Below are 25,439 nucleotides of genomic sequence, written 5' to 3'. Positions count from 1 at the left end.
GTAATGTGTAACAATGGATATAAACGGCAACATGACAGTCTGTTTGAATTAATAAACAAATAAAGCTTCATGATTTATCACATACTACGAATAATCTTGTGTTTTTGCTCATTTTGTTCTCCAGATAAGCTGGACGAGATTCTAGCCGCTGCTCAGCAGACAATTAGCACATCAGACTCTCAGGGTCACAGAGGTCACGGGGGCAAGAAAGAACGAAACAAGGGCTTTAACACTAATGAGGTAACATCTCCATTTCAGTATCTCTGTTCTGAATAACACCGCAATTCAACACCGGGGAAGAAGCTACACTGTAAAATGCTTTCTTACTTAGAGGTTTCGTCTTGTTTCGATCCCAAATATTTAAACGTTCTTAAATCTAGAAACATTTACTAGAAAAGCGTGGGTTGGTTTTTAAGAAATAATGAGCCCAAAACAAGCTAACTTTTCCTTAGTACAAGCCAAATAACCTGCCATTGGCTAAGAAAAATAATCTCGTCCCAATCTTGACATGAGATTATTTAACTTTGACCCTATTGGCAGATTATTTAGCTTGTTTTAATTAAAAGCTGTGCAACGTAATGGTGTAGTGAGTTCGCCTCACAGTATGAAGGTCGCTGGTTCGAGCTGGGTCAGTTGGTGTTTCTGTGTGGAGTTTGCATGTTCTCCCCATGCTTGCGTGGGTTTCCTCCGGGTGCTCCGGTTTCCCCCTCAACTCCAAAGACATGCGGGACAGGTGAATTGGATATGTTAAAATTGATCGTAGTGTATGAGTGTGTGTGTGAATGAGTGTGTGTGTGTTTCACAGTGATGGGTTGCAGCCGGAAGGGCTTCCGCTGCGTAAAAACATATGCTGGATAAGTTGGTGGTTCATTCCACTGTGGCAACCCCAGATTAATAAAGCGACTAAGCCGAAAATAATGAATAAATAATTGAAAGCTCATTTACTTCTGACTTTTCATATCTGAAAGCTAGACAAAAGTTTTTGTTAGTCTAAAAAATGCTTCTTGATTTAAAATTTTTTAGATATTTGGAATGAAAACAAGACAAAACTTAAAGCAAGAAAAGCTTTTTTTTTTTGCAGTGTACTTATGTGACTGTCGAGTTTTAAATTACAGTAACTTTTGAAAAAGTGTTTGGCTACATGACTAGCTGTTAACAAAAAAGAAACTGCAGTTTAGAGGTCTGCGCAGGACTAATACTTTTTGTCTTGCTCCCGCAAGGCTTTATTCCGCATCCGACCGCTCTTATCGCATTCACCCTTTGTTCACCCACTACCCGATTAAAATAATTTTCTACCCAACCCACTAGAAATGTACAGCTTTGAAGCGTGATTTATAATAATAATAATTATAATAATAATAAAGAAGTATATAACATATTGCTAGGAATGAGCATTTGCATTTTTAAAATTGATCTTAGGTATTGAGCCTAACAGTACTGCAACTTCCCTGCTGATAAAGTACAATTTCAAGAAGTTAATGTGAACAGTAGATATGGTGACTGAAGTAGAGCCATGTTTCATTAGTCAGCAAGGAAATTTGTAAATATTCTATCCCGTTAATCTTCTGTTACAGCAAACTTTTGAACAATCAGGTGTTGGCATGATGTCATCAGGGTCTGGGTATGGTTATAATCAAGCCCAGTTTTCATCAGGCCATTCAACTCAACGTGCAATGATGATGCGTCAGAAATCCATGGGTGAGAATAACTGCAGAAAATCTTCACACTGCTAATTTCATGTAATTCTCTATGTGCACCAGCCTGATCTCACGAGAAAACGTAAGTATTTTACGTTTTGGCAGTTTAGTGGCTAATTCGTACGAACTCGTACGAGTTCAGTCGTAAGAAATTGTACGATTTTAAAAAGGAGGCGTGGCACCTAACCCCATCCCTAAACCCAACCGTCATTGGGGGATGAGCAAATCGTACTAAATTGTACGAATTAGATCGTACGAATTCATACGAATTAGCCACTAAATGAAAAAGTTACGAATTGCCGTGGGATTGTGTTGGTTGTGCAAGGTTGTTGTAGTTGTGCATTTTTTACATTTTATTTTCATACTATTTAAAATTTTTTTTAATAATTTTGTGATATTTCAATTTCTATGTAGTTTTTATATATTTAGTTTTAGAAATTATAGTTAATCAGAGTGAACAGAATATGTCCACCGTCACCAGAGCAAATTTTTTTCTTTCCACAGCTTACATCACATCTTGTGCAAACCTAGTTATAAAAGTAAAACCATAGTTTAAACTATGCCACTGAATGCAAAAATACACAAATGCAACTTAAATAGCAATGAAAGTATGAAGAATTAAGATGATCTTCTTTATATTAAATATAGTGTATCTAGACTTCATTTTTAGGCAAATAAAACAATGTGTTGGGCTGTAAAAACGCCATCTACTGGTGGTTGTCTAAACAGCAACATCTTCGATTTTTCACCATAGAATTAGTGCTAATTAATTCTGAAAAACATTATTTTATGCTAATTTATAAGTCTTTCAGTGACTGTTGTTAGATTCAGTTAGTTTTAATGTTTTAAAAGTTTTTTTTTAATCAATAGTTTTATTTTTCGTTTACTTACCCTTGGTGTTCCATCCAAAGGAGTGACAGAGGAGGAGAGGGTGCATCTCCATCCTCCTACTATGAAGCTGTCCCGTAGTCTTTCTGTGCCTGGACCTGAGGACATTCCCCCTCCACCCGACACCTCAGCGCCTGAGCCGCCCCTCTCTGCAGGCGGCCACACAGACAGGAGAGCAGCACCTACTCATTTTTTTGCTGTCCCTCCTTTGCCTCCATCACACCACCTGCCTCATGGCCAGACACAACACAAGGTCCCACCCAACCGCAGGGTAAGAGCTTAATACAACTGGCTCCAGATGTGGTAAAAGAATATTGCTTTATTGGGATTGTTCACCCAAAAATGAACATTAACTCAGAGTTTACTCACCGTCAAGTGCTTCCAAAGTGCTTGAGTTCTTTCTTGTGTTGAACACTACAGAAGATACTTTGAAGAAAGCTAGAAACCTGTAACCATTGAGTCAGCAAAACAAACACTAAGGAAGTCAATGTTTACAGATTTTTTTCTTCAAAATATCTTCTTTTGTGTTCAGCACAAGAAAAAAAGTCAGACTGGTTTGGAACAAGTGAAGGGAAAGTAAATGATGACCGAATTAAAAAAAACTTTGAAAGTGCATTAAGACTTACAAATATTGTTTTGCAGGCTGAAACTGATACCAGCAAGACGAGTGGAGCGCGAATGGGTGGCCTGAGGCGAGGCTATAGCAATGCCACGCCTCCCTCTGATGTGGGTTCCAAACAGTCCACCGCACAGCGCAACCAAGCGCCAGCGGTGGCCAAGATCGCTGGTCGGCAGGGTGGGAAAGGGCTGTTGGTGAAGCAGCGGAAGGTGGAGGAGACAACAGGAAGAGAAAAGCTAGAGAAAAGCTCCATTTCAATTCCGACGATTATTGTTAAAGCGCCATCTACAAGCAGCTCTGGGCACAGTAGCCGTGCAAGCAGTGAAGATACAGAACCATCTCCTGAAAATAATGAAGAGCAAGACGAGGGGAAGCCTCAGAACCCGGTCATGGCTCCGACGCCTACTCCACCTCCACCACCTATCATCCCTGCAAAAATGGAAACACTGGGCAAGAGCACAGCACAGCGGGAACGTGAACGCTTTCGTGATTCCCGTCGGAGAAGCACCTCATTCTACTACTCGTCTGAGGAGGACATGTTAGATGAGCAGGAGTCCGCTCAGACTTCACTAGAGGCTAGCACCTCTGCTCGCTTGCGCCCTTCAAAGTCTATTGATGAGGGACTGATCTCTGGTGATGCCTTAAGCATGCCACCTGCATTTGGGTTGCCGCAGTATGCATCAGCTACACCTCATCAAGCCACTACCTTCATCCACCCATTGACAGGGAAGGTTCTAGATCCAACAAGCCCGCTTGGACTTGCGCTGGCAGCTCGCGAGCGAGCACTGAAAGATGACCGCCGTACACGTCGGGATGAACGCCAATTCGGTCGACAGATGTCCAGCGCTGGAGGTTTTCCATCTGCGGTCTCCACTCCAAACCAAAAGCCTGTTCCTCCGTTCTATATCTACCAATCACACACCTCACTCTACCTTAGTGGTGCCTCTCCAACAACAGGTGGGCCAGTGGCACAGAGCCGGCCCCAGTCTCCTCGAATGCTTCGACTGACTGGTGGTGGGACAGGGAGCTTGGAATGGAATGAGCAGAACATTGGAGATAGAGAAGATAGAGTGGCACCAAAGGTGCGGTTTACAGAAAATCAAGCTGGACAGTATCAGTCTCACCATCAGGACAGGGACAACAGATCCAATCAGTACCACACTTACCTGCGGGATCGAGAGAGGGAAGGGCACAAGAGGATACCTCCCAAGCCTCCTCCCCGCAGGCAATCCTTCCCAGGTAAGGAGAGTGAACTCAATACTGCTGATAAAAGTCCCACCAGCAATTCCCAGGACAACAGGGGAGGACAGAAGGTAGGAGAGACTGGAATAGAGAAAGAGGGAGAAAAGGATGCAAAGAGAGGGACACATCTTGGGGTTGGAGAAGGTGGTGATGTTATGATGCTTCCACCACCTGCTCCATCTGTGGATGTGGACGATGAATTTGTGTTTGCCGAACCCCTACCTCCTCCTATACAGTTTGCAAATGGAATGGGAATAGACACCCAAGGAGCAACAGAATATAATCAACAACAACAACAACAGAAGGAGCTGTCAGGATCTCAGCCACTCAAGGAGCAACAGTCTCTGCAAACACTTTCCAAACCCCCGCAAGACACTATGTCCCTACCAGACAACACGCAGGCTGACTCACAGCAAGCACCCGTCCATCCTTCTGCTGTGGTACATCCATATCTTTTCCCACCAAATCCTTTAATTCCCCCTCCACAGCTGTGTCCTAAAATACCTCCAGGAAACCCACCTCATTCGCAACCCTCTGGCTATTCCCAGCACCCAACCTCCCAACCTTTACCCTCACCACAAGCGGGAGACTCTGCTGCTTCTAGTCTCACCTCTTATGACAGTGAGGTGGCCAATCTGACTCAGTCTGCTCTCTCCCCGTCCCTGCCATCTCCTCAGATTTTCCCTTCTTCCAGTTCCCCTTCTGCTCAAGCCACCACATCTGACCCCATGTCGCTGCATCGGCCTCTCCCACTTTTCTACCCTCAGCAAGGACATACTAATGTTTCTATGCCCTATTCCACCATGGCCGCAACTGCGGCCGTAATGACTGTCACCACAACAATGCCTTTGGAAAGTACATCAGTCATTGCAGGTGATCGACTTCCTACAGCACTTAAAGGACGTGAGTGGTCAGAGGCTGTAGTGGATTCTGGGATTGAGGAACTGGACAGTCACAGCAGCAGCGACCACCACATGGAAAACTATGGAGATAGAAGGGAACGAGAAGGAGGCCAAGTAAAACAGAGGGAAGGAAGACGAAGAGAAAGCATGGAGAGCGGTCTAGTTGGGGATGGATTTAAAGGAGACCGAAGAGTGTCCCTGGATTCATCTCTTTCTCGCACAGATAAATTCCCTCCCAAACACAAACCACACATGCATAAACCCAGACCTCCAAACCTGCCACATATGCACACTCACAATATGCCAAAATATCACTCACACACAGAGAATGGCCGCACTGGACCACAGCTACAGCGGCAGGCTAGTGCTGCTCCCAACATGTATAGGTCAAGGGAAGAGGAAGAGCAGGAACAGGGTAGAGGAGGTGACACTGCAGTGAAGATTCCAGCATTTATGGATCGTCGTCTCAACTCTCCTCTCTCCAATGTCAAGGCCAGCATTATAAATGAACTCAACAGTAAACTACAACATCTTGGTGGCTGGCAAGGTCAGGGACCACCACCAAATCATCGGTGAGATATCTTCAAACCAGTGACACAAAGACATGCACGTTCTTACTGATAAACCTAAACAATCCAGTTGAAAGAAAAAGAGTTGCCTGGGGGTTGTTTGAGAAAGGAGCTTAAATGAAAACCCTGAGTATGTTAATCCTGAAATGTGGGAAACTTCCTGTTTTAGAATGGGACATCAAACCAGAAAAAAGCGGTGCAACCCAGCTTCCTGTATTTCAGGATTGACATGCTCGGAGGTTTCACTTAACCTCCTTTCTGAAACAGACCCCTTGAGTTTTGCATCAATCATCGATTGATAAATTTTAGACTTATACGGTAGCTGCACTAACTTTTGCAAATTACATTAGCAATAATTAGCCAGTGGTAGTCTTAGTAAGCATTAGTTTTACTTTGTTTGGCTCTTAACAAGTGAAATTATAAGTGTTTCCAGCCCTGAGGGTTGTACTGGGTTGCAGCTGGAGAGGCAACCACTTTGTAAAACATTTTTCAGAGTAAGTTGCCGGAATTTGCCAGGGAGTTGGTGGTTCATTCTGCTGTGACGACCCCTGAACAAAAAGCAGGGAATAAGCCTAGAGAAAGTGTTTTTCCTGTTAGTTTAGTTGGTTTATGTTTAATATTTTGCACAATACCTTTTCCTATATACCAACCATAGTGAGGGTAAAAACAGGTTTTAATACACAATTAGACTATTTTATCAATGTCGTGGCAAACTTTTCAGTGGCAAGCAACTCTTATATTTTTATTGATAATTTGGTTTAAACTGTATACTTATGTTGTTTACACACATTTATTTACCTTTTCACAGGTTTCCAGGTGATCCCTCTGGCTGCGCACCTCTCCTCCCGGCTACTGCACAGTCTCTCCAACACTCCTTCTCTCCAAACATGCCCCCAAACTCTTTAACATCTAACTGCCCCAATGTGGCGCTCAACCCAAACCCTGTACCATCATCCCCACTTCCTCTAACATCTCTAACCCCAGCTTTAACCCCGACCCCATTACCTCTAACCCCAACCCCAGCTCCCCCTCCACTCAAAGACTGGACACCATCAAATTCCCCCATTTCTTTTCCTCATGGGATTTTATCCCCTCCATCACTCCCCCATGCTCCACTCTCTCCTCTTTCCCTGGCGCATGCACCACTCTCACCTCCATCATTACCTCATCCACCCATTTCTCCGATATCTCTTTCTCATGCGCCGCTTTCTCCTTCTGCTGTCCCCCATCCACCCCTTTCTCCATCCTATTCGCCTTATCCTTTATCTCCAAAGCATCGCTCTAAATATCGTGGTAAAGTTTCAGAATTCCAGTTTTCTGGGCCAGAGCTGCGGCGTGCTGAATCCCATTCATACGCTCAGCGCCGCCGAGCTCCGAGTCCCCTAATCTCCTGCTCGGACCATGTACAACCTGGACCTCCACGTCCATCTTCACTCCCTCTCTTTCCATCCACATCACTCTACGGCACTCCGTATGAAATGCAGCCCCCTTTAACACCCCCACTGGCAGTCACTCATCCATATTCAGACCATTTTTTCCCTCCAAATTCTCCTCTTTTCTCACTCCCATCCTCTGTGGTTCCTCAAAACCCCACGCTAGTCTCTGGCTCTCTCTCGCCTACCAATTTCCTGTCCGGAGGATCCTCCCCTTCTTGTATGGGTTACCCGCCCTTAACTCCACCTCCACCCAACCAACCTTTTGTGTCAAAGCCCCTCCCCTACTGGAGCAAATATGATGTTGCTGATTGGCTGACTTACCTAAATCTGGCAGAGCACCGGGAACGTTTTCTCGACAATGAGATCGACGGCTCTCATCTGCCTTCTCTGACAAAAGAGGACTTCCTGGATCTGGGTGTGAGTCGGGTCGGACACCGCATGAATATTGAGCGTGCGCTTAAGAGACTTACAGACAGGTGAGATAGGAAGATGAAGAAAATGAAGTGTAGAATTAGACAAACTTCAGAAGGCAAATTCTAGACAAAGTAGTGAGGGGGAAAATTAATAGCTTTTTCCAAACTAAAAATAACACCTTTTACATTTGTTTTTTTAATGGGCCACCATTTCATACATAAAACTAGCTCTGCATGGATAATTCTGCCTGCAGCTTTACTCGACAATAGTTAAATATTCTGCCCTTAATGTTTTTGTATGCTTAAGATGGTGTTTAGTAGAAGAGGTTTAGCTAAGTAAGGAAGACTTCATTTGATCACAAACCCATTTTTCATCGACTGTGAACTTCATAGACATTTATTTTACATGACTTTTTTGGACAAAGTTTTGGACACATCTGCTCATTCTTTATTATGAATGTTTTACAAAGTTACATAGTAAAGCCAAAGACTCTAGAACAGTGGTTTTCAAACTGGGGGCCACCAGATAGCGCTAGTGGGGCTGCAAAGAAATTTTAGATGAGGGGTAATCAATGGGCCCACCTAGATTAATTTTGTGTACCGCGTCATTCTGAAGGTTAATGTATTTCTTTATTATTATTTGAGCTCAAAAGTACCACAAATATTCAGCTTTATGCTTGTGTCTTTTGAATGCAGTTCACATTTTTGCACGCAGGAAAAGAAGCTCAGCGCAGCTATGCACAGGGACTTTTATTGAATAAGCGCTGCCAGCCAGGCGATTTTTGGCGACTTTTGGCGCTCGTCTGCTGCACCTGACGGCGTTTACCTTTCACTTACTCTTATCTCGTTTACGTAACTCCGCAGCTGTGTGGAGCTTTTTACTTAACTCCGCAGAGTGTGCGCCTGTCTGTGTTGCCTTCACTCATAGAAAACGAATAGCATTTTAAAGACATGGTGCAACATTGCACCTCGTCCACAGTCCATGTGTAATTGTGACGACTCACACACAAAATATGGCTTGATGGAATCCACTGAGAGCCGATCACAGTGAACACTGTGCTTGAAGATTTGATCAATAGATTGAAGCACTGAAAGCATGTCAACTCAGCTGACATTAAGTGAATCCAGAGCGTGAAAACATTCATTCATTTTCTGCCCCTTTTCCGGAGCCGGGTCGCAGGGGCAGCAGTCTTAGGAGAGAACCCCAGACTTCCCTCTCCCCAGACACTTCCTCCTCCAGGGGGATCCCGAGGCATTCCCAGACCAGCCGAGAGACATAGTCCCTCCAGCGTGTCATGGGTCTTCCCCGAGGCCTCCTTCCGGTGGGACATGCCTGGAACACCTTCCTAGGTAGGCATCCAGGAGGCATCCGAAACAGATGCCCGAGCCACCTCAGCTTACTTCTCTCAATGTGGAGGAGCAGCGGCTCTACTCTGAGCTCCTCCCGGGTGTCAGAGCTCCTCGCCCTATCCATAAGAGTGCGCCCTGCCAACCTTCAAAGGAAACTCATTTCGGCCGCTTGTATCTGAGATCTTGTCCTTTCGGTCATGATCCAAAGCTCATGACCATAGGTGAGAGTAGGAACGTAGATTGACCGTTAAATCGAGAGTTTTGCCTTTCGGCTTAGCTCTTTCTTTACCACAGCGGACCGGTACATTGTCTGCATTACTGCTGCCGCTGCATCAATCCGCCTGTCAATCTCACGTTCCATCCTTCCCTCACTCGTGAACAAAACCCCAAGATACTTAAACTCCTCTACCTGGGGTAAGGACTTTCCTTCAACCTGGAGATGGCAAACCACCTTTTTCCAGTGGAGAACCATGGACTCGGAATTGGAGGTGCTGATTCTCATCCCAGCCGCGTCACACTCGAGTGTAAATAATACAATTTAAAATGTCTTTAGTAAAGTTTTCTTTCGAGGGTTTTTTTTTTTTTTTTGCGTCATTTTTATTTTTTGGGTCGGCCCCAAAAAATTCACCCTACACAAAGGGGCCCTCGGCAGAAAAAGTTTAAAAACCACTGCTCTAGAATACACAAGACGTGTCACTCGTTTCTTTTTGAATGGGGAAAAGTGTAACCATCATTATAGTTAATAAAGCCACACCTACTAGTACAGAAGCCAATCAGCGATCACTATATGGCGAATAAAGCCTGTCTTCCAGTACAGGAGCCAATCGACTGATGATACTCTGAGGGAGGGGCTCGAACCAGATGTGAGCTACTGCAGATTTTGCGATTTGCATGTTTAGAAAGTAAACTAGGCAACGCAGTGGCGCAGTAGGTAGTGCTGTCGCCTCACAGCAAAAAGGTCGCTAGTTTGAGTCTCGGCTAGGTCAGTTGACGTTTCTGTGTGGAGTTTGCATGTTCTCCTTGCGTTCGCGTGAGTTTCCTCCAGGTTCTCCGGTTTCCCCCACAGTCCAAAGACATGCTGTACAGGTGAATTGGGTAGGCTAAATTGTCCGTAGTGTATGAGTGTGAATGAATGTGTATGGATGTTTGCCAAAGATGGGTTGCAGCTGGAAGGGCATCCGCTGCGTAAAAACATATGCTGGATAAGTTGGCGGTTCATTCCGCTGTGGCGACCCCAGATTAATAAAGAGATTAAGCCGAAAAGAAAATGAATGAATGAATGAAATTAAACTAAAGGGACAGTTCTTATTTAATTTTAGTAATGAATCTTAATATGAAATTCAATAATAAGTTTGGCAAACAGTTTTGAGAATTTAATGTTTCCCCACTCAGACAGAATGCCCGAGCGTACTGCCCGAGAGGTGTTTCAAAGATGGCGGCCGAGTGAAATGACTTGCCTTAAAGGGACTTTGGTAAAGCATGACAATTTTAATTGTTAAATTCTGACTAATCTTAAGAGGTGTATCACGGGATGCTCAACCATTTTCTTTCAGTATTTAGAAATCTAAAACAAGCAGATGTGTTTCTATTAAAAGGTCACGAAAAGCAAAAACTCAGTCAAATGTGTCCAAACCTTTGACTACAAGCGAATAACATAAACGCACCAAATTATGATTTTTCACACGCCATTTAAGACCACAAAAATCCATCCAATCAATTGAACTCCAGCTCATTCCTCCAGTTAGCCATGGCATTTCTTTGAAATTGCACGACTGCTACGTGCCCTATAATTACATACTGCACACTTACGTAACTTTAATTGCTTTTTGAATGCCAAATTCTTCATCTTAGTCTGTAGATGATCAGTTTATCAAGCACTTTCCTTTCTTACCTCATGCTCTGCCTCCTTTCTTTTCTTTTCCTTTCCCCCCACCCTTCCATGTTTTCTAGGCTCTCCTCTGCTTTCTCTGTCTCCACTGTTTCTTCTGAAGGGCAGAACGAACGCATGAGAGATGAGGCAACTCAGAGCTAGAAGAGAGTATTAGGGAGGACCAGTTAGAGGATAGAAAGAGACAATGGGGTTAGACAAAAGCGCTCGGGATCAAGGGGAAAGACTTCCACTGAAGGACAGAGATGGGCATGATTGCGATGGAGAAGTGCTATGAAATACTTGAACACTCTCGCAGATCGAACGCTAAAGTCATCCTGAGCGTGTTTGTCGTCAAGATGGGCAAAAACGACTTCAGCCAATCAGAGACAGACAGAGAGAATGTACTTCTTTCATTGATTTTTTTTTTTGGGGGGGTGACGAGATCAAAAGGTGTAATGACTTTTAGTAACATTATTATATTAATACAAATGAGGCTAATGTGAGTATTTTAGCGTCATGACATGCAGGCTTTTTAATTCATCTGAAAATATGATGATTAAAGTCAACATGCAGCCAGAGTGGACCCCATTTACTTTTTAATAGTGTGTCTTTTCCAGGAACATATAAAAATGTCATATTTATCCATCCAATCAGTTTGTAAAACACTGAAAACTTGCGCCCTGCCTTACGTTTTATTTATTTTTTAATCATTGAATGTATTGCACAAGAAAGCGAAATGGGCCACCGACTGCTTCATGTTGACTTTACAACCCAGGCTCATTGTGGAAACGTAGTCCCGCGGACGTTTCTGGAGACCGCGGAATATGTCCCGGCGGGTACGTACGGCTGCAGTTTTTGTTTTCGCCAATGAGGTCGCTGTTGCACGCTTTTTCGCACCTCAGACGTCTCTCGCGGGCGCGAACCTTGCGTGAAGCCGCCGGAGGCCGCTGTCCGACTGACCAGATGATTGACTGCGCGACCGGCCAATCGGCCGACTCGCCCTCCTCCTTCCCTGAACCCAACCAATTTTACCGATCGACCCGCCCGTCCGCTCGCTTCCCTAAACCCGAGCAACAGTTCACAAAAGCCGTCCAAAAAAAGAAAAGCCCTGATTTTTTTTATTCCACCGCGTTTTCGGATTTCACCGCGTTCTCACCCTGTCACGAAATTCGTTCACTTAATATTTGGGATTCTGTTTTTGTCTTACGTGATTGCTGGAGCTGCTCTTCCTAGGACTCGAAACCGGTTGACCCCTCGACCCTTCTCTGCATCTCGAGCCTGCCGACGTACACACTGAGCTGAGTGGACAAACGGGTTGCAGCGGGGAAGCCCTCCACAAGGAGGTAAGGCAATCGCGAAAGGGAACAGCGTTACACCGCCCCGCAGCGTTCGATTGAAAAAAAAAAACGCGGCCGTACGTACCCCCCAGGACGTATTCCCCTGTCTCCAGAAACGTCTGCGGGACTACGTTTTCAGAATGAGCTTGGGTTGTGACTTTAAGCTGTAAAAGCTCTAAAAAGACGCCATCATAATAACAATAATAACCATGTAATGATTAAGTATGTAAGTGTTTTAATACCGTAAGCAGAATCAGTCTTCCAAAGATCAGAACACAATGAAAGAACCCATCGTTTATATTGCTTAAGTGCGCTCTTGTTATGCTATACAAACACACACACACCTGCACACTAATACGCACTCAATGTGTGTGTGTGTGTGTGCATGTGTGTGTTTTGTTATGGCGGTGGTGGTTGTTTTATAGGAGTAAAGCGTAACTCCATTTCATTTGAAAATATATTTAAGGATATAGGAACAAAGAAAATATATATATACAGTATATGTGTGTGTGTGCGTGTGTGTGTGCGTGTGCGTGTGCAAGTGTGTGTGTGTGTGTGTGTGGAAATGTATGCAGAATTAAAGTATATATATATATATATATATATAAATATCAGATATTTCTATTGTTCTGTACAATAATTGATGAATATGATGATACATAAGCTCTGCTTAAGAGGTTTGAATAAATTATTCTCTTGTTGAATTTATTCTCAATTATTTCTTGACTGATTTCTTTTAATTTTTTTATCTGTTTTCACTCGATTTGTTGGGTTTATTCTCAATTAATTCCTGACTAAACGTTCTTTATTCATTTCTTCAGTCTGTTTTTACTGTATTTATTAAGTTTATTCTTCTTTGTTTATTTTTTCAGCCTGTTTTTACTGTATTTATTGAGTTTATACTTAATTTCTTCACCTTTCTTCATTTTTTCAGTCTGTTTTTACTGTATTTGTTGAGTTTATTCTTCTTTCTTTATTTTTTCAGTCTGTTTTTACTGTATTTGTTGAGTTTATACTTCTTTGTTTATTTTTTTCAGTCTGTTTTCTCTGTATTTGTTGAGTTTATTCTTCTTTATTTATTTTTTCAGTCTGTTTTTACTGTATTTGTTGAGTTTATACTTCTTTGTTTATTTTTTTCAGTCTGTTTTCTCTGTATTTGTTGAGTTTATTCTTCTTTATTTATTTATTTAGTCTGTTTTCTCTGTATTTGTTGAGTTTATTTTTTATTTATTCGCCTTTCCTCATTTTTTCAGTCTGTTTTCACTGTATTTGTTGAGTTTATTCTTCTTTCTTTATTTCTTCAGTCTGTTTTCTCTGTATTTGTTGAGTTTATACTTAATTTATTCATCTTTCCTAATTTTTTCATTGTTTTTACTGTATTTGTTGAGCTTGTACTGAATTTATTCTTCTTTATTTATTTTTTCAGTCTGTTTTCACTGTATTTGTTAAGTTTATTCCCAGTTTATTCTACTTTATTTGTTTTTTCAGTCTGTGTTTACTGTATTTGTTAAGTTTATTCTTAATATATTCTTTTTTTCTTCATATTTCAGTCTGTTTTTACTGTATTTGTTGAGTTTATTCTCAATTTATTCTTTTTTTCAGTCTGTTTTCACTGTGCTTTGAGTTTATTCTTTACATTAAATTATTATTATTATTATTATTATTATTATTATTATGATTATTATTTATTATTATTATTATTATTATTATTATTATTATATTTTTATTATTATATATTATTTATTTTTTCAGTTTGATTTCACCGTATGCTTTTTAACTGTGTGTTCAACCATTGCTCTACTGACGAATCAGCCATTAGGGTGAGTGAATAATTACTCTTTTATTTTAGGATGAACTATTCCTTGATTCCCACAGGTCTTGTTCAGCCAAATATGATGCTGTAGAGATCACATGACACTGTTTCTGTTGCCGAGGTGATGAACTCTGATATTAAACAATCCTCAACATGCACTCAAGCAGTGTTATATGCTTAGGTACAGTAAGTGCTTAACCTCTTTCAAACCTTTTTGATGCCGCTGTGATCGCCTTTGAGCTGTAAACACACTAATTGCTTCACATGTTGGCAGTTTTCACTGTAAGATGTGATTGGCAGAGAGCTGAAATAACTCTCACATTCTACAACACACTTAAATTTCACACCTGACAACTCATTTGCACTGAGATGAGAGAGAATGTGTGTGTGTCTATATGTGTGTGAGGAGGAATACACACTTGCATGTACATATGCACCTCAGCGACAGCTGCACTGGACTGAACGTCACACAGACAGCGAGAGACGGACAGATATGGAAGAGAAGTGAAGGAAACTGAAGGAGGACAAAGAACGTAAGAAAAAAAGTCTTGGACTGAGAGGTCAGATTTACTTTTTCCAGTTTAAGTCGACTGTACTGTTTAAGGGTAGATTTGTGTGCACTTTATTCAACAGATTGTGCATTTTATAAGAAATTACTGATCATATAAGGTAAATAAATAGGTTTAAGTTGGGTTTGTTGAGCTTAGTTTTGTACATGCAAAACCTTAAAATAAAGTCCTGCACAAGTTACTACTAATAAGAAAATATATTTTGGTCATTGTATTTGCTATTCACATTTACCGTTTGCTTTTTATAGTAAATTGTACACTTTTGGACAAAACACTTATTTTATTCCTCCAGTATGTGCTTGTATATATACAAGTGCTTGTATTATATATATAAATAAAATAATGCAAAACAGTTGGCGAGACTATATTTTGATGGTCCATTTGAGTATTAGTAGACTGTCTGCTTAACATTTTATGATGCTGCTTCTTCAACAGGCATTTAACTGAATATAAGAAACTTTGCTAGAAAATGTCAACTTGCACTAAGCATAACCCCAACCTAACAGTCTGTTTATAATCCAATGAGAATTAGTTGACATAAAAATGCAATGTATCTTAAATGCAACAAACGAACCATCAAAATAAAGTGTGACCAAATAGTTTCCGTCAGATGCATGTCACATCAACTTCTCAGTTGTAAATGCACACTAATTTGTTGACTGTGAATTATTGCAACTTTACAACCTCAGGAAAATAGGATTTTGTTATTAGTATTGTCTGAATTTTACTTGTTAAACTTTGCTACGCAAAAGTAAAAAGCTTTACATGAAAAAAAGTGTGTTTAGTCTTCTAAATGGCTTTTTTAGTGCTGTCATTATGTTGTTTTTATAGTTTTGCACTGTAACATCAATACTGAATTCTTATTATTAATTTAATAGGTGATTTAAATGTGATGTTTGAATATATAGTTTTGTCTTATTTACAGGGTATCTGTGGGGTCTTAAAAAGTCTTAAAATGACTTAAATAAAAAAAAATAAATAAATAAAAAAAAAAAAAAAAATATATATATATATATATATATATATATATATATATATATATATATATATATATATATATATATATATATATATATATATATATATAAAATTTAGGCCTAGAGAAAATATTTTGTTGTTGGTCTTAAATCCTTAATTTTAATAGTTGTCAAAGTAATGCTACCCAATCGGACTGAAACCCATCCAATCACCAACAATCTATCTAAATAATGTTTATATTTACATTTATATTTATAAATTTTTATAATTTTATAATATATAGAATTTTTTATGTATATATATTTTTTTAAATATTTCCCTAATTATTTTTAACAGAGCAAGGAAATTTTCACAGTATGTCTGATCATATTTTTTCTTCTGGAAAAAATCCTATTTGTTTTATTTCGGCTAGATTTAAAGCAGTTTTTAATTTTTTAAACACCAATTTAAGGCCAAAATTATTAGCCCCTTTAAGCTGTTTTTTTTTTCCTGATTGTCTACAGAATAAATCATTGTTAACTTGCCTAATTACCATAACCTGCCTAGTTAACCTAATTAACCTAGTTAAGCCTTTAAATGTCACTTTAAGCTTTAAAGAAGTGTCTTGAAAAATATCTAGTCTAATATTATTTACTGTCATCATAGCAAAGATAAAATAAATCAGTTATTAGAGATGAGTTATTAATAATATTATGTTTAGAAATGTGATTAAAAAAAACTGCTCTCCCTTAATCAGAAATTGGGGGAAAAAAGGGGTGCTAATAATTCTGACTTCAACTGTATGTATGTATATATATATATATATATATATATATATATATATATATATATATATATATATATATATATATATATATATATATATATATATATATATATATATATAAGAAGGTGTTTATTCCACAACAGCTGTTAGACATTTTACAGCAAATTTGTTTTATTAAACTCCCTAGAACAAAAAAACAATTACACAATTCCTCATGATAATAACAGCAATATATATATTCCATTTACACAAAAAATATTTACAGAAGAAAGTATGAGTGGACATAATATTTGTAAATAGACATGAAACTTAAGGTTTTGTAACAAACGCATTAGATTGAATAGGAGTTATACTTTAATCAGGACCAAAAGCACACAGATATATTTCACTTACTTCATAATAAATATACTTTTAACAATGTTGAACTTGTTGTTAAAAAAAAGAAACATGTTGAAAAAAGTGTATACAATTAAAGTTTTCTTGTTTTAATACATTAAAATATGTGATTAAGCAATAACTACATTAGATTTTATTTATTTTTTTTACAAACACCATAGGTCTATTACCAAAAATCCTTAGTGTTTATCCCCAAACAAGTCTAAAATATATAATAATAATGGTCTTAAAATGGTCCTAAAATGTATTTGATTTGGTGAAACCTGCAGAAACCCTGTATTTGATATGCAACTGTGATTCCCCTGTTTGTGTCAAGTGTTCTGTCCTGAGTTTGCAGTCAGGAACTCATGTAAATATTTGACATGTTTATAGTGAATTCCTTGTATTTTTAATCTGTCCCTGCTGTCTTAATGTTTTATTTTAGATACGTCTTTGGTTTACAGCACACTAAGCAGTGATCATTTTTATTGAATGTATTTAATTTGACACAATTGGCGTCTTATTAGAATGACATATGGGCTCATTAATAGAAAATGACTCCTGAGGGCAAATATCGCTCCTGTAGAAATGAAGTCTGTTGTGGATGTATTTTGCAGAGCGTGTGCATGTAAGATGACCTACCAGCTCTTGTTTATTTGGAGTCGCATGGCTGGAATTCTAGGGAGGGGTGAATGCTATTTCTGATCCCAGATTCCTGTATCCACACACACACACAGAGAGAGAGAGACACGCCCTTAAATTAACACATGAAGATGCAGCGACGTCCATTCATTATTTTGGTGCTCTGTTAATCAGCTAGTTTGCTTAGTTTTTGGATGTCTTTTTGCTTAAGGCATTGATTATGTCAGCACATTTCAGAGATGTTTATCAACATTGCTGACGGTGTCCAGTTGCAGTCATGCATGCAGTAAATCCCAGACTGATTCACATGGACAGTTGCATGCTCTGGATTACAGCCAGAACCTTTTTTATCTGTCAGACTTTACTGAGCTCCGCAAATTCACACGTTGATCACATTCAATAGAGATCATGAAGGCATTCATAAACTGAATCATATGTTTTAGAAACATTTGACAAACTTAGAGTAAACTTTAACAAGCAATTTAAAAAAAATGACTAGAAGTGACACGGTGGCTCAGTGGTTAGCACTGTCGCCTCACAGCAAGAAGGTCTCTGGTTCAAGTCCCGGCTGGGTCAGTTTTCATTTCTGAATGGAGTTTGCATGTTCTCCCTGTTTTGGCGTGGGTTTCCTCCAGGTGCTCCCATCACTGGGAAACATCCACACACACATTCACACACACTCATACACTAAAGACAATTTAGCCTACCCAATTCACCTGTACAGCATGTCTTTGGACTGTGGGGGAAACCGGAGCACCTGGAGGAAACCCACGCGAAGGCAGGGAGAACATGCAAACTCCACACAGAAACGCCAACTAAGCCGAGGTTTGAGCCAGCGACCTTGCTGTGAGGCGAAAGCACTACCTACTGCGCCACTGCCTCGCCATTATTATTTAAATTATTATTATTTTTTCCATCTGTATCCAGTTATTCGTATGTATATAATTTTCTTAAATTGGTATTTATGTATTTATTGTTGTGTTAAGTTAATGAATGAGAGGCTAGGGGGTGGGATTAATAATAGAAAATACATTACTGTATACCTTTCGATATTTAATTTGTATTGTCATACAAAAGACCAATAAAAAAGATTGAAATAAAATGTTAGTTTCATTGTTGATGTTTTAAACTCTGGGCATGTGACAAGGTGAAATCTGTAATTTTGACACCTAAAAGGAGGTTGAATAGTATGAAAAATATATAACAGAAAGCTAGTAATTTGTTTAAAAGTAGGTTTTATTGTTAGTTTGACAAAGAAAAAGGAATTTAAAATGAAACTGTATATATTTTTGCATATATAATCAAAGGACAAAGTGCCCGTAGTTGAAGAATTACTCATTAGTAGACTGTCTGCTTAACACCTGTTGATGCTGCTCCTTCAGACATTTAACTGACTATAAGAAACTTTAAGTACATGTCAACTTACACTAACCCCAAACTAACAGTCTACTTATAATCTAATGAGAAAAATGCAACTAAAATTCAACAAACGGACCATCAAAGTAAAGTGTGACCTATTTTTTGTGATTGTATGTACAGTATGTCATATGAAATTACCTCACATTAACAGCCCTCAAGCCTATTTAGGTCTTTTCTTAATTTGAATTATCCAGTCAAGCTGCAGTGATTTGTGGACCAGTTTTATAGACTCAGTAAGTATTTTTATCAAGTAGACCATAGGGATTGTTGCTCTCCGTTTACTATATTGAGTCCTGTTGCTGGGTGATTTTATACCCTGTATTTCTGTGTACATCTGTAATACATGCAAACAGTGTTTTAGGGGTTTGGAAATGCTACATTTTATAGGAGAAGAAAACCCCGAATTTGGACATTGTAAGTTTAGCATTGAGTATTTAAAGCAGTACATTACCTATTGCCTATCACAACTACAGGATTTAAAAGCAATTATGCATTTATAATTGATAACATAGTCATTTAAAAACACACAGGCCAAATAAACTTGTCAATTATTAATACAATATGCAATAATAATAATAATACCCAAAAATAAATGCCTATCCAGGTTTTCAGAAAAGAAAACAAGACATTATACATTTTAATGAAATTGCACATTAGGCCTTTGTTTTAATTTTTTTATACAGTATACTTGAATATACTGTACACTTACTGGCCACTTTATTAGGTACACCTTAGTAGTACCAGGTTACACCCCCTTTTGCCTTCAGAACTGCTTCAATCCTTCGTGGCAGAGATTCAACAAGATACTGGAAATATTCCTTAGAGATTTTGCTCCATATTGACATGATAGCATCACGCAGTTGCTGCAGATTTGTCGGCTGCACGTCCATGATGCCAATCTCCCATTCCACCACATCCCAAAGGAGCTCTATTGGATTGAGATATGGTGACTGTGGAGGACATATGAGTACAGTGAACTCATTGCCATGTTTAAGAAACCAGTCTGAGATGATTCACGCTTTATGACATGGCGTGACACTGTGGTCATAAAGGGATGGACTTGGTCAGAAACAATACTCAGGTAGGCTCAATTGGTACTAATGGGACCGAAGTGTGCCACGAAAATCTCCCCCACACCATTACATCACCGCCAGCCTAAACCGTTGATACAAGGCAAGATGGATCCATGCTTTCATGTTGTTGATGCCAAATTCTGACCCGACCATCCGAATGTGGCAGCAGAAATGGAGACTCATCAGAGCAGGCAACGTTTCTCCAATCTTCTATTGTCCAGTTTTGGTGAGCCTGTGTGAATTGTAGCCTCAGTTTCCTGTTCTTAGCTGACAGGAGTGGCACCCGGTGTGGTCTTCTGCTGCTGTAGCCCATCTGGCTCAAGGTTGGAAGTGTTGTGTGTTCAGAGATGCTCTTCTACAGACCTCGGTTGTATCGAGTGCTTATTTGAGTCACTGTTGCCTTTCTATCAGCTGGAACCAGTCTGGCCATTCTCTTCTGGCCTCAACAAGGCATTTGCGCTCACAGAACTGCCGCTCACTGGATATTTTATGCGTGAAAATCCCAGTAGATCAGCAGTTTCTGAAATACTCAGATCATCAGCAATCATGTCAAATGCAAAGTCACTTAAATCACCCTTCTTCTCCATTCTGATGCTCACTTTGCAGACATTTTTTCACCTTTAAAGCAAAGCAATACAAGCCAATATTCTAAATGAATTCATAACATCAAAATAATTATGGGAAATTTCTTCATAACTGTTCATGGAGCCATAATCTATGGACTTTCACATAGTGAATATATTCATTCATTTACAAATATCATACAATTAAGCATTCCCAGTGATAACTATAATATTTATCTCTTAAGTGTGTGAAGTTATTGGCTGAATAAAGGAAAATGAATGAAAGTCAGGTAAACGTATCTTTTTAAAGAGCATCAGTACAAGCATGCATTACTATTGCTGAACACTTGTAGCAGCAGCATGTAATTCATTTAGCAACATGTCAAAACAAACTGATGAAAACATCAACAACAGACAACATGAACAACAGACCCGGGGAAACGCAAACGTGCAGAAGGTTGAGAAGCCTGTGAAACGCTGCAGCCGAGCAGGCGTCTGTTTGCCATGATTGTGGAAACAAATGAGCAAACAAACCCAGATGCCCCTGAATAAATGTCACCTGATGTGTCAAGAACGATAGTTAGAGGCGAATGAAACAAAAGTAGGGCAACAGTGGCCTCCAGGCTGGTGCAACAAGCAGGAAACTGGGCCAGTGGGATATTGAGGCTTCTGCTATTCTATACTGTATTCATACTCCAGAACATGAAGTATGCACTTTCCACACACATGCATTCAACTGTTTTGTTTTGTTTTCCTGTTCAGCCGTCTGTGATCATGGCGGATCCTCCAACAGGCCCACCTGAGGACATCAACAAAACCAGCTTCTGGATGGTAAGAAAAATGAAAACTGTGAGAAAATCTCTCTTAGTGGTGTCTTAGCAGTTAGCAATGCAGATATTAAGTTTTGATAAACAGTCGAAGCCAGATTTATTAGCCCCCCTGTATATCGTTTTCCTCAATTTCTGTTTAAACGAAAGATTTTCTAAGCGTAATAGTTTTAATTACTGATTTCTTCTATCTTTGCTATTATGACAGCACATAATATTTGACTAGATATTATTCAAGGTGGTAAGGCAGTGGCGCAGTAGGTAGTGCTGTCGCCTCACAGCAAGAAAGTTGCTGGGTCGAACCTTGGCTCAGTTGGCGTACAGGTGAATTGGGTAGGCTAAATTGTCCGTAGTGTATAAGTGTGTGTGTGTGTGTGTGAATGTGTGTGTGTGGATGTTTCCCAGAGATGGGTTGCGGCTGGAAGGGCATCCGCTGTGTAAAAACTTGCTGGATAAGTTGGCGGTTCATTCCGCTGTGGCCACCTTGGATTAATATAAAAGGATTAAGCCGACAAGAAAATGAATGAATTAATTAATCAAGGTAGTAGTAAACAGCTTAAAGTGACATTTAAAGGCTTGATTAGGGTTAGCTAGGTTAGTTAGGGTAATTAGGCAAGTCAGTGTATAACGATGGTTTGTTCTGTAGATAATCGAAAAATATGTATTGCTTAAGTGAGCTAATAATATTGACTTTAAAATGGCTTAATAAAATTTTTTTACTAAAATTAAAAACATTTGGTAAATATTTATAAAGAAAAAAATTCACAGGAGGGTAAATAATTTTGACTTCACCCGGATTTACTGTAGGAAATATTACTGAATGGCTTCTGCATGGTGAGAACTCTGAACATGGCGAGCTTTCTGTGTAGCCTGCAGTGGCTCAGAGGTGGCACCACATAAAATAATGTGTAAAATAATACTAAACAATAGAAATAATTAGGAATAAATAGGAGTATTTAATACAATAGTAATAAAAGACTAAATTGTCTATTAAAGTGATGATTCACCCAAAAAATGAAAATGTACTCACTATTTACTCACCATCAGTTGGTTCTATAGTAGGAAAAACAAATACTGTTGAATTATACTGTATGTATTTTGGTTGTACAATAGAATATTATTAATATTATAACCTATTTAGCTATTTATGATGATGAAATATTTCAGAATTTACATATTTTAACCTGTATCTATTTTTATTTCTCAAATGTTACTTGTTTAATAAGAAGTCCCAATAATATTAATACCAAATAGTACAGTTGAAGTCAGAATTATTATCCTCCCTGTATATTTTCCCCCAATTTCTGTTTATTAGAGCAAAGATTTTTCAGCACATTTCTAATCATAATAGTTTTAATAACTCATTTCTAATAACTGATTTTTTTTTATCTTTGCCATGATGACAGTACAGAATATTTGACTAGATTTTGTTCAAGATACTAGTACATATATATATATATATATATATATATATATATATATATATATATATATATATATATATATATATATATATATATATATATATATATATATATATATATATATATATATATATATATATATTTACACACACACACACACACACACACATATATATACATACATACATGCATACATACATACAGTATATATATAAATATATATATATATATATAAATATATATGTCGCATATATATATATATATATATATATATATATATATATATATATATATATATATATATATATATATATATATATATATATTTCCCCTTTCAGTAACTCATATCGCCACATTTACAATTATTATCAATCCTGATTTCAGCCCCAACATCAGAGTTGCTGTTCATATTCATTTCTGGTAGCAAGACATTTTTCACAAAATAATATTTTAACTTAACCTAATTTTACCTGTTCTTGTTTTAAATATTAAACACTTGCAAAGCAGATTCTCACTGTACAGCAGAAATACTGGACCCAATTCACTGTAGACTGTTTTATCATACCCTCTCTTTCTAGTTTCTAAATCTTTTTTTTTTTTTTTTTCATCTCTTAGCCAATAAATTATGTCCGGACAGTGCAGAGGACATCAGAGTCGTACCAGGCTTGTAAAGACATCATAGCGTGTATGAAGGACCGGGCTCATGTGGAGCGACAGTACGCCCGACAGCTGACCGAATGGAGCGACAAGTGGAAGTCCATCACTGAGACTCGTGAGCGCACTATTACTCACATTCAGCTGTAAATGATTGGGTTTTAACACAGAGTAGCTCTTTGCTGTTGCTCAGATAGTGGAGCATGGTGCTGATTGGACATTGGAGCATGGTGCTGATTGGACATGGGCCGATTTAAGATTCTGATGGTATGATAACCTTGGATAAAAATATCACGGTATTGTGATTACAGCTCTAAAATAAGCTCTTTTTAAATACTTTTTTTTAACCACATTGAACACAATATATTTTACTTTAAGAATTTTTTTTTAAATATTTCGGAGCAGTAAACCTGCAAGGTTTGACAATAAGGACTGTCCGATGGCCCGGGGCCAACTTGTGAGACACTCGGGACAGTATACATCACCATTACTTGCCCGATCGGTGCTGCCTTGTCACTAGTTTAATATGGCTGTGACTGCCAATTGTGTGCAAATACAGTCTTGGGGGGCTTTCACACCCAGACGTTTGTTTCGGAACCTGTCTCGTTTGCCCAGTTAGCACAGTCATATGTGCATATGTGAATACTGCAATCGTCCTTGTATCCATGCCAAATCAACCGGCCTGAGATCGCCTGAATGAGGTGGTCTCAGCTCGATTGAAACGAACTCTGTAGCTGATGAATTTGTAGTGAGAAAGCGATATGCAGAGATGTATAAAGTACTAGAGACCCAGACTTAAGCAAAAGTACAAGTGCTCTATCAAAAAAGGACATGAGTAGAAGTTGAAGTGCTCTTTAAACACCATACTTAAGTGGAAGTACTGAAGTATTAAACATTTTTGTACTTAAGTATTGCAAGTAGTTAATTTCAAAATTTACTACTCAAGTACTGAAGTAAAAGTACAGGTATTGTGTGATGTAGTTATTAAAGAAAGCAGTCAAAAGACATCAAATTGTTTTGTTTATTTTAAATATCGTTTTTTGGGGGCACGTGATTAAGCAGAGCAAAAAGAAACATGGCTTACGATACTGTTTTTCTCTCAAGCTTGAACCACAGATCTGACAGATTATAACAGCTTTAACACACACCTTTCAGAGTTGTGGGTCACAAAAACACTCCGTAATCCTCTCAAAATGCTATTGACCCATTTTTGGATGGCAAATTACCGGTTGTAAACGCTGTAAATGGAAGTTCTAAACATTCTACCGGAAGACGCTGGTCACTATGGCGCCTCCATGCAGCAGCCAAGAAAGAGGTCTGTAATTGTAACGAGGTTCGGTTTGGTTCGGTTATGATTATCTTGCCATCAATTCGGTTCAATTTGATATCATGATGCATCGACGATGCTTTCCATACATAATTAGAATTTTTCTTTACAACACAAGAATTTTATTTTATTAAAATCTATAAATATATTGATATATTATTTATAAAACTATTTTGTTCTTAAATACAGCACTAAGACACATGAACTGTACCCTTAATTTGACCTGCTCAAAGAAAACACTCTTCTTGAATGTATCAAACAAAACTCCAACACATGCACAGAAGACAGCATGAGCATTTACAGCAAATAAACTCATGTAAATATGATCCTGCTTGCTTTTTAAGTGCTGACAGGCGAGGTCCTACATCCCTATGATTGGTTATTGTATTCATCTGCTCAACAGAAAGGGCTGCGATCGGCTTTAGAAATGAAAGCGCTGTTCACCGATGGCGGGGAGAACAGCCGCGGTTACACTCTGTATGCACATAATACGCGGTTATCACAGATTATCCATAATAAACACAGTGGAGAAAACTTGCACCTCAGGCACGCTCATGTCTGGATCCACAAGTATCACTTTAACAGCCAAGAGGAGAGGAGAAGTTACCTCACAAACAGGCCAGCGGGTCACATGTCCAAAGGGAGATGTACAGTAGTTTTACAGCATTTCTCTGTAGTAGTGAAAT

The 25,439-nt window shown here is 38.9% G+C and overlaps 2 protein-coding genes across 11 annotated transcripts in view; both read left to right on the top strand.

The window, feature by feature from the left end:
• LOC101884567 (SH3 and multiple ankyrin repeat domains protein 1) overlaps positions 1–13,027 on the top strand; it is a 146,770-nt gene extending 133,743 nt beyond the window's left edge. For 4 of the 6 annotated variants that reach the window (XM_087309963.1, XM_087309964.1, XM_087309966.1 and 1 more), the window contains 6 exons: positions 125–240; positions 1,575–1,698; positions 2,609–2,856; positions 3,228–5,920; positions 6,726–7,829; positions 11,067–13,027. In XM_087309963.1, coding sequence (XP_087166089.1) covers positions 125–240; positions 1,575–1,698; positions 2,609–2,856; positions 3,228–5,920; positions 6,726–7,829; positions 11,067–11,148 — 4,367 coding nt within the window. In that variant the 3' untranslated portion in view covers positions 11,149–13,027. Of the gene's footprint in view, positions 1–124; positions 241–1,574; positions 1,699–2,608; positions 2,857–3,227; positions 5,921–6,725; positions 10,385–11,066 lie in introns of those variants that run through there. The other 2 variants (XM_087309968.1, XM_087309965.1) reach the window with 2 other exon arrangements.
• A 1,564-nt stretch (positions 13,028–14,591) lies between these two features.
• The window catches only part of zgc:91999, a 32,494-nt gene continuing 21,646 nt past the window's right edge, over positions 14,592–25,439 (top strand). For 3 of the 5 annotated variants that reach the window (XM_087308456.1, XM_087308457.1, XM_087308458.1), the window contains exons 1-3: positions 14,592–14,696; positions 21,284–21,352; positions 23,388–23,544. In XM_087308456.1, the coding sequence (XP_087164582.1) occupies positions 21,296–21,352; positions 23,388–23,544 (214 nt within the window). In that variant the 5' untranslated portion in view covers positions 14,592–14,696; positions 21,284–21,295. 5 annotated transcript variants of the gene reach the window in all.

The sequence above is a fragment of the Danio rerio genome, chromosome 24 (genome assembly GCF_052040795.2).
Source record: "Danio rerio strain M-AB ecotype USA chromosome 24, GRCz13ab, whole genome shotgun sequence".
In the NCBI taxonomy this organism is placed as follows: Eukaryota; Metazoa; Chordata; class Actinopteri; order Cypriniformes; family Danionidae; genus Danio; species Danio rerio.
Note: the sequence above shows the minus strand (reverse complement) of the source record. Positions and strands in the feature narration are given on the sequence as shown.